General features: G+C 42.8%; 2 protein-coding genes across 2 annotated transcripts in view; one reads left to right on the top strand and one right to left on the bottom strand.

Annotated features, from left to right (window-relative positions):
* LOC309396177 (uncharacterized protein) overlaps positions 1–6,139 on the top strand; it is a 28,748-nt gene extending 22,609 nt beyond the window's left edge. Inside the window, exon 3 of the mRNA XM_081961062.1 lies at positions 1,787–6,139. Coding sequence (XP_081817188.1) covers positions 1,797–3,965 — 2,169 coding nt within the window. The 5' untranslated portion in view covers positions 1,787–1,796 and the 3' untranslated portion in view covers positions 3,966–6,139. The remainder of the gene's footprint in view (positions 1–1,786) is intronic.
* Positions 6,140–7,230: 1,091 nt separating this feature from the next.
* On the bottom strand, positions 7,231–18,546 carry LOC309396182 (major prion protein-like). Its single transcript, XM_081961071.1, has 2 exons — positions 18,328–18,546; positions 7,231–10,223 (listed from the first exon to the last, which is right to left on the bottom strand). Exon 2 carries the CDS (start codon positions 10,210–10,212, stop codon positions 9,514–9,516), a length of 699 nt encoding a protein of 232 aa, XP_081817197.1. The 5' UTR covers positions 10,213–10,223; positions 18,328–18,546; the 3' UTR covers positions 7,231–9,513.
* Between the last annotated feature and the right edge of the window lie 668 nt (positions 18,547–19,214).

Below are 19,214 nucleotides of genomic sequence, written 5' to 3'. Positions count from 1 at the left end.
TAAATTCCCTAGATGTGGTGGAATGAAGTTTGGGCATTTGGAAACAATCCCCAAAACTTAAAGAGTTATGGAGAATAATAGGAAGTCTTTGTTTGAAAAGGAAAATTCCTATTTCTGACTTCTCTTACTGTTTTCCAAGCACATAAATATAAAAAGGTTTCCTTTTTCATTTTTTAAAAAAGGTTATCAGTTTATTATAGAAGGAAACGGGATATGAAGTAGACACATTTTGTCAAATCTGCTGAAAAGCCAGTTCAAGAAATTGCTTTATTCTCTGTTCTTCCCTAAAGTTTCCCAAATTTTGAAATATCTACTCCACTCTAAACCTATCATTGATTATTATTTTGAATACTAGCCATTCTGGAAGCATTTTTAAATTTAAAATCAGGATTAAATATAATTAAGTAAATACATGTAAACTTTATAAAGAAAATATTGAATCCAGAAATGGAAATATATGTAATCTACTATTGAATGAACTCTTACATTTGCATTGATTCCTGGGCTATGGGCAAAAGCATATGTGTAACATTGAAGTAGACGTAAGGATTGTATTGTAGGAAGCCACCCCCACCCCTAGAAGAACAACATATTTGAGAATTAGGCTTATGTGAGCTTTTATTCCCCGCCCCCCAGTTGTGTAACTACCTAATCCTTTTCACAAATGTAATGTGATTCCTGAAGTATATAATTCTCCTGGGTTTTTGGTAATTTCCTCATCAAAGCTAATTGGTTAAGGAGGGCAAGAAGCGCTACAATTTTTTTGTACTGCTGATTCTACAAGCTGTCTGCCATGAATAATTTTGGAGAAAACACTGCTCTCCTTGGTTTCTATGGAGTTTCTCAGTTATTCAGGTCATGGTTGTCCCAAAGTTTTTTTTTACAAGTTCGTCTGCATTTAAAAGACGCAGGCTTTTGAAGACAATAAAGTCCATATTTTGGACAGGGAGGACTGCTGGTTTGAAAAAGGGTTAAAGAGTCCATCTATGTCAAAACTGAACAGCCCTCTCTCAACGGGGGGGGATATAATAATAATAATAATAATAATAATAATAATAATAATAATAATAATAATAATAATAATAATAATAATAATCTTTAATTTATAGACCGCACCCTTTCCTAAACAGGACTCGGGGCGGTGTACAGTCATATTAAAACAATGTAGATACAAAAATATAGATAGATATACATAAATAGACGGAGGAGGTAGATTATACACTGTACAATAGATTAAAATTTGAATAAAATTACCCTTAAAAATTACCCCAAAATCAGGTGTTTGCCAGGAGGTTGAAAATGGGACTATAAATCAGCCAGGCCAGCTAATTGGAACAGGTGGGTCTTAAGTTTCTGTCGGAAGGAGCGGAGGTCGGTAGTAGTTCTAATATCGAGGGGGAGGTCATTCCAGAGGGTGACATCCTCTATCTCCAATCTACAACACAGGCCTTTCAACAGTTCTAAGAAGGCTCCACCCCAATTTGCACCACTGGGGGGACAGGACCCTGATGACACAGCAAAACCTCCAGCTGGCCTTAATGACTTGCTAAAAGAATGCAAATGAACAGATGACTTCAAGGAGTATAAATCCTTTCATTCCCCACAATCCAGTCAGAGCTGAAGAAGCTTCTTGGATGAGAAGCAAAGCGTCTTCAAAGAAAAACCAGAAAGTCTAGTCGCCTCTTGAAAAAGCACACTTGGGGCTACTCTCCTTGATAAATTTGTATCATTTGTATCATGCTTGCATGTCTCTCAAACTAGATGTCTATCTCATTTTATCTTGCAGAATTGTCACCATGGGGAAATTCCTGTTGACCTGCTCAATTGTGATTCTCTTCATTTTGCTCCAGACCGAGGAGATCATCTCCGTTTCCAAAAAAGGAAGGAGCAGGCCGAGTGGCAGCAGCAGTCGAAATCCAAGCCGACCTAGCAGACCCTCCCATAATCCTAGCAGACCCTCCCATCACCCTAGCAAACCCTCCCATCATCCTGTAGACAGACCTAGAAAACCGGCACCCAAACCACCCGTGAACAGGCCTGCCCAGCATGAACCTCCAAAGAGGCCTGAACATCCTGCAAAACAGCCTCCAAACCACGCAAAACCTCCTCCACATAATCCGGCACAGCCCCCCCATAATCCTGCCAATCCACAAAATCCAGGACACCCTCCACCTTATCCTGTCAACCCTCAAAATCCTGCCCACCCCCCAAATAATCCTGTTAACCCAGGGAATCCCCCTCCATACAACCCTGCCCACCCCCCAAATAATCCTGTTAACCCAGGGAATCCCCCTCCATACAACCCTGCCCACCCCCCAAATAATCCTGTTAACCCAGGGAATCCCCCTCCATACAACCCTGCCCACCCCCCAAATAATCCTGTTAACCCAGGGAATCCTCCACCATACAACCCTGCCCACCCCCCAAATAATCCTGTTAACCCAGGGAATCCCCCTCCATACAACCCTGCCTATCCATATCCAGTCAACCCCCAAAACCCAGCCCGTCCTCCACCATATCCGGTCAACCCTCAAAACCCAGCCCATCCTCCACCATATCCGGTCAACCCCCAAAACCCAGCCCACCCTCCACCATATCCGGTCAACCCCCAAAACCCAGCCCACCCTCCACCATATCCGGTCAACCCCCAAAACCCAGCCCACCCTCCACCATATCCGGTCAACCCCCAAAACCCAGCCCATCCTCCACCATATCCGGTCAACCCCCAAAACCCAGCCCATCCTCCACCATATCCGGTCAACCCCCAAAACCCAGCCCACCTTCCACCATATCCGGTCAACCCTCAAAATCCAGGTCGTCCACCATATCCGGTCAACCCCCAAAACCCAGCCCATCCTCCACCATATCCGGTCAACCCTCAAAATCCAGGACGTCCACCATATCCGGTCAACCCTCAAAATCCTGGGTATTTCCCACACCAACCATATAACCCCCAAAATCCTCACTGGGGACACAATAATCCCAAACCCTGGAAACCTAAACCGCCCAAGACTAACATGAAGCATATGGCTGGAGCGGCAATTGCAGGTGCAGCGGCAGGAGCTGTTGGAGGCTACTTCCTGGGACGTGCCATGTCTAATATGCATTTTCAATTTAACAACCAGAATGAGGAGCGGTGGTGGCATGAAAATCGCCATCGTTATTCTGATCAAGTTTACTACCCCCAGTACATCCAGCCTGTTCCACAAGATATCTTTGTGAGAGACTGTGTGAACATCACAGTGAAAGAATACATTGAGCCCACAGGGAATGCAACAGCGGACGAGATGGAAGCCATGGTGGTGAAGCATGTGGTGAAGGAAATGTGCATTGAGCAGTATCGTACTTTCTCCAGCTCTCCGGGAGGACACAGTCCCAGACCCAATGATGGCAACCCAGGGGACCCTAAGCCAAAGGATGATGAAGTGAAATATGTAGTGGGGGAACCTGTTGTAGATATTCCAGTGGAAGACCCTGAGAACTACATCTTAGGCAGCCCCATAGCCGAGATGTATTTTCGTTTTAACGACAGTGAGGAAGAACGTTGGTGGAATGAAAACCGCCACCGTTTTGCCACCCATGTTTACCACCCAAACTCTAGCCAGCCAATTCCAAGATATGTTTTTCTGAGTGAGTGTGTAAATGTCACCATAGGAGAGTATGTGAAGCCCACTGGAAACCAAACGGAAGATGAATTGGAAGCCAGAGTGGTGACACAGGTGGCAAATGAAAAATGCATGGAGATGTACCACCGCTTGACTGTTCTCACTACACTGGAGATCAAAAGTGAGTTCAAACATGGAGAAGGAGCAGCTTTTGCTAATAGTCCCGGAAGAGCCAGTGGACCCAACCCCACAAATAATGCTGTGTCTGATTTGCATTTCTCTTTTGAGAATGCTTTGTTTCTTATTCATCCTTTTGCCATTTCAGTCATTACCGTAATCGCTCCTTTCCTGATCATCTAAGGGCTATGCTTTCTAAGTCTCTTCCATGGTTGCTATTAATTTATCAGAGGTCTGGAATATTTCTCTCTTCAGCAAGAATTTAGTGGTGACTTTATGTTTTTCTGGAGACTGCATCAGATGCAAAGAGCTGCCATACATAGGCTACTTATGAATGAATTCCAATTGCCATCATGAATCAGTCTAAAGTGATTCCTTTTTTGTATTTGTCAAGTCTAATTTAAGATGGAGACAGTGGACAATTCCCCTATTCCTGTTGCCTCGATCCTTCAGTGGAATCTGCTCAGTTTTCAGGAAACATTTTAGCAGGTCACATGATAGTAGAAGTTGCTTTTAAGAAAAAGTGAAGGAAGGAAGGAAGGAAGGAGACTTCTGAGATTTTTTTTAAAAAATGAATCCATCAAGATTTGAACTGAAGGTTCCATTCAAACACGCCTCAAGTCCAGTCTTGGGACCAAACGGACTTTCTGAACAATTGGGATCAAACAACTGGATAGGTTTGGATGCCTTTTGTTTGACTATTTCCAAAATAGCTCTCCTCTAATGGGAGCTGATAATTCCAACACGTATCTGATCAGTCAACCATTTTTGCTGAGTGGTGAAAGCTGTCATACACCTCAAGAGAGAGGCAGGCAGCATTTGATGGCAAACATGTTTTACAATGAACGTTGCAAACTTGGTGATGAAAAACCATGCACCTGGATGGGCTGCGAATGCTGAGCTGAACACTTTTTTTTTTGAAACTATGACATACCAACGTTAGAGCATTCCCTTCTGGTTCCTATCCCTGAACGGTGGAAAGCTGAATCATCACTTTTCAGGAGGAGTGGGTTGAGGGCTACAGAAAGAAGACTTGAGGACACTTGTGGCCCTGGGGTTGCATGGACTCCTGCTTGATAAACTGCTTTTGTGCCTTCTTTGTCTAAATTGTCATCCCTATCCTTAAATATGACTGGGAGGTTTCGTCTAGTCATTAGTAATTTGTAGACTGAGAATGTTGTTTGAAAGCCACATGGTTCCATGTTGTTTTCCATTCTTTCTTTTCCTTGACCTCTTAAAGATTACTGAATACCTAAGTGGGTTTAAACTCTAATTGTCTACAGAGATTTTCAATCATCCAGGTCATAGTTCTCCTATGGTTGTCCCAAGGTGCTCCCCCCCCCAAAAAAAGGCAACTAGACTGTTATTTTTCCTTTGAAAACATTTTAGTTCTCATCCAAGAAGCTCCTTGGATGAGAAGCAAAAGGTTTTCAAAGAAAAAAAAACAAGAAAGTCCAGTTGTCTTTTTGGAAAAAAAAACACTTTTAGGGTTAAGCTCTAATTCTATCTTTAGTATTCTTTTCTGCCATGCTGTGATGATTGTCACAAATCAGAAGTGGAAAGAGACTTGGCTTGGATTGAAATTATTCCAAAATTGAAAAGGCAGTTGACTTCAGTATGAATGTGCTGCTTTTCTTGAAACAAAGGATGCAGTTGGATTTATTCCATTTTCCTTCCAGCCCTAGGATTCTCAAAAAGGAGTCTCTTTGAGAAAAGAAAAGCTGATGGATTCTCAGCTTCAGCCAAAAAAACAAAAAACCTGCCTTCTTTAAACAAGATGTGAAGTTGAAGAATTTTTGTATCAATCCTTCATAGGAATGTGTTGATAAGCACGTCCTGGACATCCTTGCTTGACTTCTCCTATCGGTAGGTGTGGCTAAGCTAGTAAGACTAATGAGGAAGCAAAATCCTTCTGTTATTTCTGAATTTGGATCTTGCCTTAATTCAGCTGTAAAAGATAATTTCAAGCTAGCTTTAGCATCTATTTTGTTAAGAACAAAGAAATCCTGAAGGCGAACTGGGATATAATACAGTGTTTGCATTTCTGTTTCATTTTCCTTCTTTGTGTGGTGGAAAGAACTATACAAAACCAGCTGGGAAGTCTATCTGAGCATGAATGCTGTGAACTAGAAGCTAGAATTTTAAGCTATTTTGATTATTCATTACAATCTAACACACTCCATATGATATATAGTGCTCAGATTTGTTTCCTTTTGGTATGCTGATCACCTAATGTTCCAGCACAAAATGTATTTGAAGATTACTTGTTAACTGCTGTTTGACTTGCTAATCCCCATTTATTCTTCACACTTTTAGCTGAACTGCCAAATAAAACTGTGGCCTGTATAACACCAAAATAGGTCTGTTGGCCTTGTATTTGGTCCTTGTTTGCAAATCAACTGCTATAGTAAGGAAGAACTTGGATTAACTGATCTAAAAAAGTCCTTATTATTATTATTATTTTATTATTATTCATATTTATAGACCGCCCCCTCTCCCGGAAGGGACTCGGGGCGGTGTACAGTCACTAAAATACGTTATAAAATACATACAAAACAGTTAAATAATTAAATACGTAGGTGGAGGAGGTTGCAAGACTGTACATAGAATAATAAATATTAAATATAGTATATAGTATATATAAAAAAAAAAAAAGTAAATTGCTTAGTTTGAATTGGCTTTTCACGCCATGCTAAAATAACATGCATTGATTTAAGTTTGGATTAACATGACTAGCATCCCACCTGCAAGCTTCATAGTATTTTAAATTATAAGAATGGTGTGTGTGTGTGTGTGTGTGTGAGAGAGAGAGAGAGAGAGAGAGAGAGAGAGAGAGAGAGAGAGAGAGAGATTGTATTACATTCATTTTCCCAAACACTTCTGATATATACACCATAAACAATTTTATTAGCAAAAGTTGATAAGACTTGGTTGAGGGGCTTGCCATTAAGATGGGCAATATATACATTTAATAAACAAACAAACCAGTAAATAAGTGAGTAAATAAAACTAAGCCATGAATCATGTTTATCCATTTTAAAGACTGTTCTGGCTTAGTGAGATGTTCAGATCAAATGTATGCATGGTAAAAAATTATCCAAGACCATTCTAACACTTGAGAAGATGATGAAACACCACAAACAATTTTCCTCAGAAGCAAAAGTACTATTGGTCAAATGTTTATACTAATTATTGGAAATCCTATCCAAATAACTACTGTATCTATCCCCAAAATGCAGTTTAAAAATCTATTTGCTTTCTTTTCCTAAAACCAAAGTCCAGCTGCACAGATCATTCATTCCACTAATAACAAAACTGGACCCATTTGGATCCAGAATCTTGGATTTTATTCTGTGACGTCTGATATTTTGGGAAAGGTTATTTTGATGTATGTATAGGAACAATATGTACTTATATTTTTTAGGAATAATTTAACATAGTCCAAATGTTTTATTTCTCATATTTTATTTTTAACTTTATATCAAACATTTATTTTTTTTAAAAAAACGCAAATCAAAATGAAGCCCATGCATAGTTACAGAGTTACAAAATATCCTGATGACAACTGATATGTCACTTCAAAATCGAACATTTCCCCACCACCCCTCAATTTAGTTTTTTTTTGCTCTTATATTAAAACAACAATATTTAAAGCTGGCCTTTACAGTAATCACCTGGCAAAATATTCATATATACCAGATGTACTCACTAGGTGAAGAGCATATCCCATTATATTTTTACTGCACTTACAATTTTATAACTGGTACAAACACAGTGTCAATCAGCAAATCACTTGAAATACACCATAGTTTTTAAAAAGTGCCCTTTATAACCACCGTAGGCTGAAAGCATTAGGACAGACACAATTATTACAGTGCAATTTTCAATTAGCTCTTAAAATTAAATGAGTATGGGATCTTCAAACGAGCTGATTTCCAGTTACTGTTGTGTTTCTGGCAGTAATATTTCTAAGCCTTGCTGTATACAACGGGGAAATAACAAACGCAAACCCTGCTAACAAATATAATGGTCAAAAAAATGTAACACTTGTGGAGGCCACATCAGCTTTTGCATCCCAAACCCTCAAGGAAATAAATAAAACAAGAAGGAAGCAAAAGCCAAGTGTGGCAAGAGTGAAGTATTTGTAGCAACCTTGTTTAAAGAATCATTCTCGTATAGTGCCAAAGCTGGTCCCACAAACTCAGTTCACAAGCTCAACATTAGGTTCTTGCTCTCAAAGTTCATTAGAAGACCATCCATGAATTTCTTATTCTGGCCTGTAGCTGAAGACAGAGGGGATCACGCCCTCTTGCTTAATAGACCAGACAACCCTTTGACTGGGAGGGCATAAGGTTTCCTGCCTTGAGCAAGGGGTTGGATTTATAGTCCCTTCCTGCCCTATAATTCTGTGTTTTATGTTCTAACTAGCAGTATTGGGGCCAGCTGAGACTTCAGGATGGATGGCAGGCGTAATTTTCCCACGCACACAAATGATCTGTGAATTAGTAGCACTGTCAGGTCCTGCAGTTGTTCCAGAGACAATTTTAAATTGTCTTTGACTTTCTCAAGAAGCCAAAGAAAGGGACTTTGGTACTGGAAGTGGAAGTTAATTTCAAAGTTCTCCGGGGTTAAAACCCTTCAAATTCCTAGTGATTTTGTGGTCCAAGGATCTGTTGGAGGCTACCTTACTCCTGATGTTAACTGAATCGTTAATATTAGCTTTCTGATCAGCTTATCCCATTTGAGTCAGGACAATTATCATTTAAAAGGCGAGGAATTGAAGTCCTCTTTGGAAAATATGTGTGTATTCTTAGTCTACTTATAAGGTAATTTTTCATATACCCTTGGACTCTAAAGTGCCACTATGGCAATTAACAATTACCAATAGCTTTAGATTTCTGGAAATCATTTCAGAAATGTCTTATTTCTTAACAGAAATACTATTTCAACCTGCTCCTTCACCTTCCAAAAATGACTTTTTTCTTTGGCTCCGAATAAAGTATTTCCACCATGGTATCTTTGTTTCAAGGCTACTTGCCTTCAGCAAGAGTAATCACATGCTGTGTATCTGCAGCAATTGTGCTTCATAGGCAATAGGTTTTTCTTACATGTGGAATAGCCTTCAAAATGTCCATGTGTGAATCAGTCATGGTGGATGGGTCACTCAAGAGCTCCAAGGCTATAATACAGATCATCTCTGGTTGTCAAAGCCCTTTAAAAATGCAAACCCTTCCTTGTGAAGATACACTTGGTCCTTTGGAAAGACAGACTTTGTGATAATGCAAAATGACTGCTGCATTAAATATAAAAATTAAAAAAAAGGTTTTCTAGCAAGGTGCAGAGTAACAGTAGCTGGCCAAGAATTACTTGGCCATTCTTATGTACTGTATGTTACTATATTGGATGTAAGCGCAGGCTCAATGGTCAATATTTGAGAATGGAGTGAGATTTCTAGCAGGGCAGGGGTTGTTATAAAATGTTCTTATGTCCCTCCTTCCCCCATCCAAAACTGTTTTGCAGCTAAAGACAGAATCACAGGTGGTTATGAAGGGACCAGGTGTGCTCAGAAGAAGCCAGTATGTTCAAGAATACTTAAGAGATAGAACAACTCTTAAACACACCCACTAAAAATTGCATTTACAAAAATGTACTCTCCCACCAGGTGTATGCTTTTTAGAGGTCCCTTCTCCACATTGCTAGCTAAACAAGAGAGAACCTTCAGGAAAACAGCTCAGTGTATCAGGAAACATAAAACCAGTGTAAACATTACAAGCACAGAAGGGTTGGCAAGCAGCGAAGTGACACCTGACATCAACTTGTATTGCTCAGTGCACATCTGGTGTACCACCTGGGTCACTGTCTTTCTCTCCATCTCATCTGCTGTCCTGTTCCCACTGGGCTCCACGTACTGGGTCACGGTGACGTTCGTGCAGTCTCTCACGAAGATGTCCCTCGAAACTGACTGGTCATACTTCGGGTAGTAAACTTGGTCGGAGTAGCGGTCGCGGTTTTGATACCACCACTGCTCCTCCTGAGGATTGCTAAACATAAACTGCCTGTTTGACATGGCACTGCCTAAGAGGTAACCACCCAATGCACCTGCTGCAACTCCGGCCACAGCTGCTCCTGCCACATGCTTCATCTTGGGTGATTTGGGCTTCCAGGGCTTTCCATACTGGCTGCCCCCATAGCCGCCTCCATATCCACCTCCGTAGCCTCCTCCGTAGCCTCCTCCATGCCCAGGATAAGGTTGAGGGTAACCACCTTGTGGATAATTAGGTTTGTTTGGAGGATGTTGCTGGGGGTAACCAGGCGGGCGTTGGCCCCCAGTATTCCAGCCACCACCAGGTTTAGGCTTCTTCTTGGAAAGAGAGGGCTCCATCTGGAGCAGGAGAAGTAAAATCCAACTGGTTGCAAGGGATTTCCTCATTGTTGCTTATTCTACAAATCAAACAGAAGAAGAATCGTTAAGTGAAGAACAGTTTGGAGTTTAGGGTCCCTGAAATCAAAGAGGCCTTCCTATACCTTACATTTGAGCTCACACCAGAAGTTGAACTGACTTGCTGTAGAAAGGTCTACGTTTTAAGGACAGGGAACAAAGTTAACAGTGTCTCCTTTTACCTGTAGAGCTTGCGCATCACAAACAAATCTTAGGGGCTCCACCAGGGGTGGGGTCCTGCCACTTCTAACCTCTTCTATAGAAGAGGTTCCACAAATCTACAGTGCCGTTTAGAACCAGTTCCAGCTCCCTCCCCCGCCCGTCCACACATCATCAAGATGAAGAGCGAGAGGAGGAATTCTGGGAGTTGAAGTCCACAAGTCTTAAAGCTGTCAAGTTTGAACACCCCTGGGTTTTTTTTTTCTAAAGGGTTAGGGGTGTAAGGGTCTTGTAACTAGACAGCTTTAAGACTTGCACACTTCAATGCCAGAGTTCCTGAGCTAACATGACTGGAGGAGAAATTCTGGGAGTTGAAGTCCACAAGTCTTAAAGCTGTCAAGTTTGAAGACCCCTGGGGTTTTTTTTTTCTAAAGGGTTAGGGGTGCAAGGGTCTTGTAACTTGACAGCTTTAAGACTTGCGTGCTTCAAATGCCAGAGTTTCTGAGCCAACATTTTGGTTGCTAAACAAGAGCATTGTTAAGTGAGTTTTACCACATTTTACAAGTTGGGCCACGCCCACCCAGTCACATGGCTGGCAAGCCACTCCCACAAAGCAGGCCACACCTACAGAAGAGGTTCTAACTTTTTTTGAAACCCACCACTGGGCTCCACTGATTATTCAAACCCAGACTGTACAAATCTTCAGATCAATGTAGGTCAGCGTGGGAGTCCCATATGCATTTTTATCTTCTTATCCACCAATTAACCACCGCACATTGACTAACTCACAATTCATATAGGAGAAAAGAAAAGCAAACCAATAGCATTATGACTCAGCACGTATCTTTCTATACATTTCAGTATGTTTTAGAGTGTGAGTGGCGTCTGTCCAACTGCACTGGATTAAAAAAAAAAAGTGAAGCTGAATTACTGTAGCTAGAAACGATGAAGTTCTAATCGTCATGGTTACAGAGATACGACAACCAACATTGCAACTGGAAGATGTTTAGCAAACGTCTCTTTTGCAAAAAATTGCAAAACAAACAAATAAATATCCGAACATCTTGAAAAGGCCAAACACAGGATAACCCAAAAGGAGAGAATCCCAAAATAGCATCTTCTTGATATAAAACACGAACATTCTTCTCTTTTCATTCAGCTTAGCTCGGTAAAAGGGCTGAACTCCCCCCCCCCCCCAGCAGCCAATAGCAGTTGGAGGCCAGTGTGATACGGTAGTGGCTTGCACTTAGCTTCACTACCTGTTTGCTGATTGCGCGCACACATTCCGTTCATGTGGCATGCACAATCCACTGCCCCTGCGACAACCAGCTGATTGTCAGGGTTTGCACAGGGGCCCGTGTGCAAAATGGCCTTTTGCCATAAAAACAGGTGTAGAGCACGGGCGGAACAGGCAGGCCAAAAGAGTCACCATACCGGTTCTCTCTCAGCTGCTCCGGGGCTGAACCGGCAGCAACCTTCCTCTGGTGTGATAACAATAAAGCCATAATTTCCTCCCAAGCTTTCGTTTCTGCCACAGAGCCTTTAACAGAAGATGAAAAAGCCATGGATCTCCCACTTTCAAACCCGACCAATCGGTAGAATAATGTCTTCACCATTATGGCCAAGAACATATATAGTGAAAGCCATGGTAGAAAATAAAGAACTTGCTAAACAACATTTGGGGAAGATTCAAACAATTGTTTCATTGATGGTCAATGAATATATACACACACACACACCACATATATATATGAGCCGAAGGACAGAAGGAGGGAGTAGTGAGCTTCCTCCCATATTTGGGCATACCAGGGGTTGTAACACAAATACATACTTATTTCCCTGGCTCAGCTGATAAAGGAGGAGAGCCTGTGGCATAGTGGCTAAGACTCCTGCCTAATATGTAATACAGCCCAGGTTCAAATCCCAGTAAGGGTATGGCTAGCTGATGAGAGCTAATTAGCTCGAAATGGATCTATACTAGTCTCCCTTTATTTATTTATCAGCACAAATACAACACAAATATAAAAAGGCAACATTAAAAATAAAAAAAATATGGTTTTCTGCCTGGATGGTTTTCTGTGATGAGCCAAAGGACAGAAGGAGGGAGTAGTGAGCTTCCTCCCATATTTGGGCATACCAGGGGTTGTAACACAAATACATATACATACATACATACATACATACATACATACATACATACATACATACATACATACATAGTTTATAGCATGCTTGGAAACCACGGGGAAAAAACTACACTATGACATGGGCTCATGAGGTTGAAATAACAAATTTTTGCTGCGCTTCTAAACCTTGAACATGAAGACACAACAAAGAGATGCTTTGATATGTATTGTTTCTACTTCGTTAGGGAGTATATGAGAAAAGGATGCGCAAGCGATTCCTTTGTCCTTGAGGTATCTGATCTCCTAGGCAACCAACCTTTCTCACAGACCAAGAATGAGGCTCTGGAAGTTCCCTAGCTATCTCTTTTATAACAATACCATTAAGCCTTATCATTTTCAAGCAAAACAAGCACTGCACAATTCCCAAAGCTTTTGATGATCCAACGGAATCAAGAGCTGTTACAGACGCCATTTAAATGGAACTGTTCTGACTGACAGCTCATCTGGTAAAATCTGCAGGGCCTGCTGAAGCTGTTTCGGAATGCATTTGACATTGTTTTTTTTTAAAAAATATACACCATTTGTGATAACAGAACAATAATTTCAGCCTGGAATATTGACTTTACCAGGGATTGGGTGAGGTTTTCTAGGAATGCTGCATAAACTCTTCTAACAAAAGGACAGGATTAAATTTGCCAACAAGAACGTCTATGCTCTGCAGAAAGATAAAAAGAAAGCAATTCAATTGGAGCCGCGTGCCTTTTTAACCCTATCGCTTTTGCACGATAGCAGTGCTTGCTTTTCATCATGCAAAGGTTTTATTTATTCCTTGCTACACCTGCAATAAACCCCAGCTGCTCACTAAGTAGATCATTGCGGTGTTTTGTGTGCACAGCGAGAGAGAGTACGGTTGTAAAACTGAATGCTTTATGTCAGCCTTTTATAGTTCTTGCTGATCTGGAAGGATCGCCTTTTCTGTTTAAGCGGATGACACGAAAACAAGGCACTCTGGCATTTTAAGTATTATTGTGGTAAAATGCTTTGCACACCATATCCAACCTTTTGATGCCCCATGCTCGTTGCTTGTAGAAATGAACTCAGTGCTCCCCAGCCCTGCATCATGCAATACCACAGGGACTGTATAACCAGCAAGTTAAATTATCTCAGAAACAAATCCCTAATTTGGAGGAGTCACAAAGGCAGATCTGGCAATCTAATCCAAGGTGGCAAAATTGAACAAAGAAATTAGGTCAGCTAGAAAGCACATTTTTTTTTTGCATGCTTCCCTCATTACTTAGGGAAATTCACCTATCCTTAAGAAGGCACAACACATTTGTGGTCCTCATTGCCCGGTTTCTATTCTGTCTCTGCTGTATCTGTTTTGAGTCACTATGGAATGGTCCGCTTCTGCTGCATTGGTTTCCCCCTTGGGCTCTGTCCCCTGTCAATTGTCACCAGCCTAGAAGATCCACCAGTCAGAGCAGCAGAAATGGGTGAGTCTCATTCCTAGCCTCTTCCTGTCTCATTTGTCTACCCTACTTGGAATTCCCCAAGCTAACGTAGGAGAAACAGGAGGGAAGAAACAACCCCAGGGAGGAGGTAGGCAGATCCTGTCATGACTAAAAGTAGCCACGTCCTGTGGGTTCCAACATGGGGGACCAGCAAATTGAAGGTGAGTCTAGAAATTGAGTCATGGGAACAGGACAACTTTTCTTTTCCCGTTGTTTTGAAATGTTTTGCTGCTTATGCAAGTAGCTTCTTCAGTCGGAGCAAGTTGGTTGGGGGGACCTCCTTGTATATGTCCTCCGGGATCCTCCAACCAACTTATTCAAACTGAGAAGCTAATTGCATAAGCAGAGGCACGTTTCTAACCAACAGCAAAAGAAAGAAGTCCAGTTGCCATGACTCGACTTCCAGACATTTATTGGGATGACTGAGCATCTTCATTGACATATGAAACTGACTAGCTGTTGGCAAAGGGACATTTACTTCAAGGATGGTGGACTGGAGTTGGCTAGAAGAGGGAAAGGACTGTCCTAATTTTTGTGCAGTAAGGAAAGGCCACTTTCCTTTCTGCTTCCTCTTCCTCCCCAGGTAAAGGTTGTCTTCTCCTTGCCTACTGGAAGTTTCCAGAAAAGTGGGCATCAAGAGCAGAAAAGATGGAAGAGAAAGATGAGGGTATGAAAGAGGCAGATTGGTGTAGTGGCTAAGACATCAGCCTAGAAGCTGAGAGACCATGAATTCTAGTCCTGCCTTAGACACAAATCCAGCTGGGTGACCTTAGCTAGTCCCTCTCTTTCAGTCCTAGAAAGGACAAAAGGGAAAACCATTTTTGAAAAATGTTGCCAGGAAAACTGCAGGACTTTCCAGATAGAATTGGACAAGATTGAACTGGAAGGAATAAAATGAAGGGAAACATACTGTAAAGGTGGGGAGGTGCAATGTTAGGGAAGGTGGACCAAGTGACCTAACATTCCCCAGGGACATCTATGGTCACATCCACTATGCCTCTTAGTCCCTTTGACTAAGACTTTGACTTAGTCTTGGAGAGTATCAGAATAAGGGGCAAAATGTCCCCTAACGCAGTCCTTCATTCACAACCACAATTGAGCTCCAAGTTTCCATTGTGAAGCAAGACATCTGTTAAGGGAGTTTTGCCTCATTTTATAACCTTTCTCGCCACTGTTGTTAAGTGAATCACGGCAGCTGTTAAAGTTAGCAACATGATTGATAAGCGAACCTGGCTTCCCCACTGACTTTGCTTGTCAGAGGGTCATACAAACTGATCACACGACCCCCGGACACTGTAGCCATCGGTTGCCAAGATTGATCCCGTGATTGTGGTGATGCTGTCGTGGTTGTAAGTGTGAAAAATGGTCACACGTCAATCTATCCAGTGCCATTGTGACTTTGAATGGTCACTAAACAAATAATTTTAAGCCGAGGACTACATGTACTAATGCAGCCAAGAAATTAGGCATATTTAACAATGGAGTGGAAGAAGGCTTCTAAGCACAGTGGACCAAGGAAAGAAATTGCAGTCACCAAAACATGATTTTGATGGAAAGAGGAGTCTGGTTTTGGTTGTAGTTTAAAGCAGCAGCAGCTGCAGATGGCAGGACCTGGAAGGACCTTGGATCTTTTCTGTACAGCACAGGAAGCTGGAAGGAGCTTTGTCTACTTTTCCCTGCCACCCTGGATAAGAAGAATAAAGAAATAGTTTCCTCTATTGGGGCATATTCTTAACTTCCTTTCCCAGCCATCCTCATCAAGACTAAACTGGTCTGTGAAAAAGCACAGCAAGAAAAAAAAAACACCTGTTCGAAGAGCAGCCCTCAATTTTCCTGTGCATGAAAATGGGTGTCTAGTTATATTACAATCCCCTTTGCTCTTGATGGGCTGGTACTTGTTTTCAGACCCCATTTAAAGTCTTGGGACTGAGACTTAATGGTCTGGAGCTCCAGACTTTCATAGAATCACAGGGCTGGAAACGACCTTTGAGGTCTTCAAGTCCAATCTCCTGCTAAAGGTAGGCGGCCTTTCTCCATCCTAGACAAATAGTTGCCCAATCTTCTCTTGGACATCTACAACTCTAGGAGATAAACTATTTCATTGGCTAATCATTCCCACTGTCAGGAAATTCCTCCTCATTTCCAGGTTGGGTTTCCCTCTGAGGAGTCTCCATCCATTGCTTCTTTTCCTGCCCTCAGGTGCTGTGGAGAATAAATTGACATCCTCTTCCCTGTGATTGCCCTTCAGGTATTGGGAGGCTGCTATCAAGTCTCCCATAGGTCTGCTCTTTGTTAGGCTAAACGTATCTCATTCCCTGAGCCTTTCATCATATGGTTTAGCCTGCAAAAGCCTTATCGTCTTTGGTGCCCTTTTCTCTTCTCTCAAATAAGACCTCCTCCAAGTTCTTTACTGGTGTATTCCTGCCAAGTCCAGTGAGGCTGATGGCTACAAGCAAGATGGTCCTTTTGGCTGGAAGGAGCCACTTAAGAAGGGGCCATTGTGAATATGAAATGCTGCTACCTTAATGGTGCCAAGTTAAAACTCTTCCTTTAGTTCTAACCTTTGCAATCGGCTTGTTTTCACGTCCCTGTTCTATGCTGGGAGAGTAGATGTTAGCTTGACATCACTCAATGTCATTAACTTTTATTGTTTTGCTTTTTGTTCCAGAGGCATTCGTGTAATCTACCCAATGGACTTGGATCACAAGGTAGAGGCAAAATACAATAACAAATCAGTAAAAGAAGGGATCCAAATAACAATACAGGTAATCCATGATTTACAACCACAACTGAACCCCTAATTTTTGTTGCTAAGCAGGACAGTTGTTAAGTGAGTTTTGCCCCATTTTATTTGCTTTTTTTGCCGGTTGTTAAGCAAACCACGGTAGCTATTAAGTGAACCATGCAATCATTAAGTGAATCTGGTTTCCCCATTGACTTTGCTTGTCAGAAGCCAGCTGGGAAGGCTACAGATGGCAGTCACATCACCCAGGATAGCACAGCCGTCATAAATACATGCCAGTTCCCAGGCATCCAAATTCGTGACAAACACGTGACTATGAAGATGCTGCAATGATTGTACTGTGTGTGAAAATCAGTCATAAGTCACTTTTTTTCAGTGTGGTTGTAGCTCCGAATGTCACTAAATGAATGCCTGTAAGTCTCAGGTTCTACCTGAAAGGAAAGGATGCCCGTTTCTGGGCTAGAGGGATAACGAAGCATCTGCTAGCAAACAAGGAAGCTCAGAGAGCATTAAGGGCTCCATCCTTAAGCAACATCTATTTTTTTTATTAGTACCACAGAGGGATAAATGGTAAGATTGGAGAAAAGGCAGCTTCCTAGGATCCTGAAACATGAGCCTGAAGACTGAAGGGCCGCAATACTGCAATACATTTGGAATTCTATGTGACGTATCTTTAAAAAGAAAAAAAAATACCCTGGAGCTCCAGAAATAGCATCTCATATTATTAAGGGCCAAGAGTGGAAGAGGGGAAGGTTACAAGTGCAGCTTGGAGGTGCCAAAGAAGAAAAGAGGTATAACAGTTACCATATAAAGTAAGGTATAAAGGTGGCATAAAAATGGAAGAAGAAGAAAAATGAAATTTCTCTCCCTTTGAATTCGGTGCAACTGATCAAGCCGGACACAACCAGAGGAAGATTGAAAGTAAGAAACTCCCCTACGCAAGATGCAGTCAGCTTAGCTGCCAATATTTTAAAAAGGGGAACAAGTAACACCCCCCCCCCGCAGGATTTTGCCGAGTAGGAGGAGCAGGGGAGGGAAAAGTGAGATCCCGGCAGAATTGTCTTGAATTCCGCTGCTAACGTACAGAAGATTAGAGTTGGGGGGCAGAAGAAGCTGACGGGAAGTGGCTTTTCCACGCAGGGGCGAAGTCACCCCAGTCTGCCAACCGTACCCAGCTCCCTCCTCCTCCTCGCCTCCTCGGCCTTCTGGGATTCTCTCCCTCGGCGTGGCTCCAACAGAGACACGAGCAGCGTCTGGAGCCACCGCTTTGCCGGGCAGAGGGGGTCGTGGAAGACGATTTCTCACACTTGCCCCCGACCCCCTTCCTTCCCCAAATCGAGCTGAGCCATCCTCTGACTCGCGCTCCCCTCCGAGTGTGGCCGACCTAGATAACGTTGGGCGGATTCTTGGCTTCGTTGGGTTGGGTTCGATCCACCGTTGGGCGAATCGAACCCAACGACGCTCCTCCGTCTCAGGTTTGAGCCCTCCACGAACAGGGTGGGCGTTTTGATCTCCCTTCCCCATCAGCCTCAGCCCCTTGGCTTAAACCCCAACTCCCCGCTCTCACCTGCGTCCGTCTCCTCCCGAAGTCCTGGAGCTGCGAGGTGCAATGCGACCGAGCAAGTCACCGAGCGCGCGCCTGCAAAGCCGAGTTGTCGCTGTTGCGCGCGGTTCAGACGGCGCTTTACTCCAGCCAGGAGGAAGTGGTGGTGGTGGTAGTGGTGGAAGAGGAGGAGGGAGGAGGAGCGCTCCGCCGCAGCTCCCGGGAGGCTAGTCCTTTCAGCTCTGAGCCAGGAGGTGGAAACAATATCTGCACAGTACTTGGCCAGCTCGTGACGCCAGCGCTCTTTCTAAGTAAGCCCCGGCCCTCTGTTTATGCTCCCGCCAATTGGAAGGTGGCAGAGAAGCGGCTGGAGTTGGGTGTGTGCACTCGTGCAATGTCATCCTTTCGAGGTCGTCCAGCCAAGAAGCCGGACAATAAAGGCTAGCTCTCTCTTTATTGAAATGTGGCCTTAATAGAATCTTGCAAATTTGAAAGTACCCCTCCTGATGACCTTACCCGTTTGGGTAAATAGAATAACGGAGTAGGAAAGGACCTTGAAGGTCTTCTAGTCCAACCCACTGCTCAAGCCGGAGACCCTGGCCTATACCATTTCAGACAAATGGTTGTCCAATCTCTTCTTCAGAACCTCCAGTGTTGGAGCATGGACAACTTCTGGAGGCAAGCTATTAATTGTTGTGACTGTCAGGAAATGTCTCCTTAGTTCTAGGTGGCTTCTCTCTTCAGTTAGTTTCCATCCACTGCAAGAAAACAACCAAGCTCAGAGAGCCTCAAGGACCCCTCATTTCAGCCCTGAGCTACAAATGTTTTCTATTATTATTAAATAGTTTCCTTTATTCCTCCTGTCCCTCACTTTACTCTTCTCTAAACCAGGCAAGGTCCTGCTTGCTCCA

This window comes from Natrix helvetica (genome assembly GCF_964273705.1).
Source record: "Natrix helvetica genome assembly, chromosome: 8".
In the NCBI taxonomy this organism is placed as follows: domain Eukaryota; kingdom Metazoa; phylum Chordata; class Lepidosauria; order Squamata; family Natricidae; genus Natrix; species Natrix helvetica.
The sequence above is the reverse complement of the archived record's forward strand: the minus strand, read 5'-3'. Positions and strand labels throughout refer to the sequence as shown.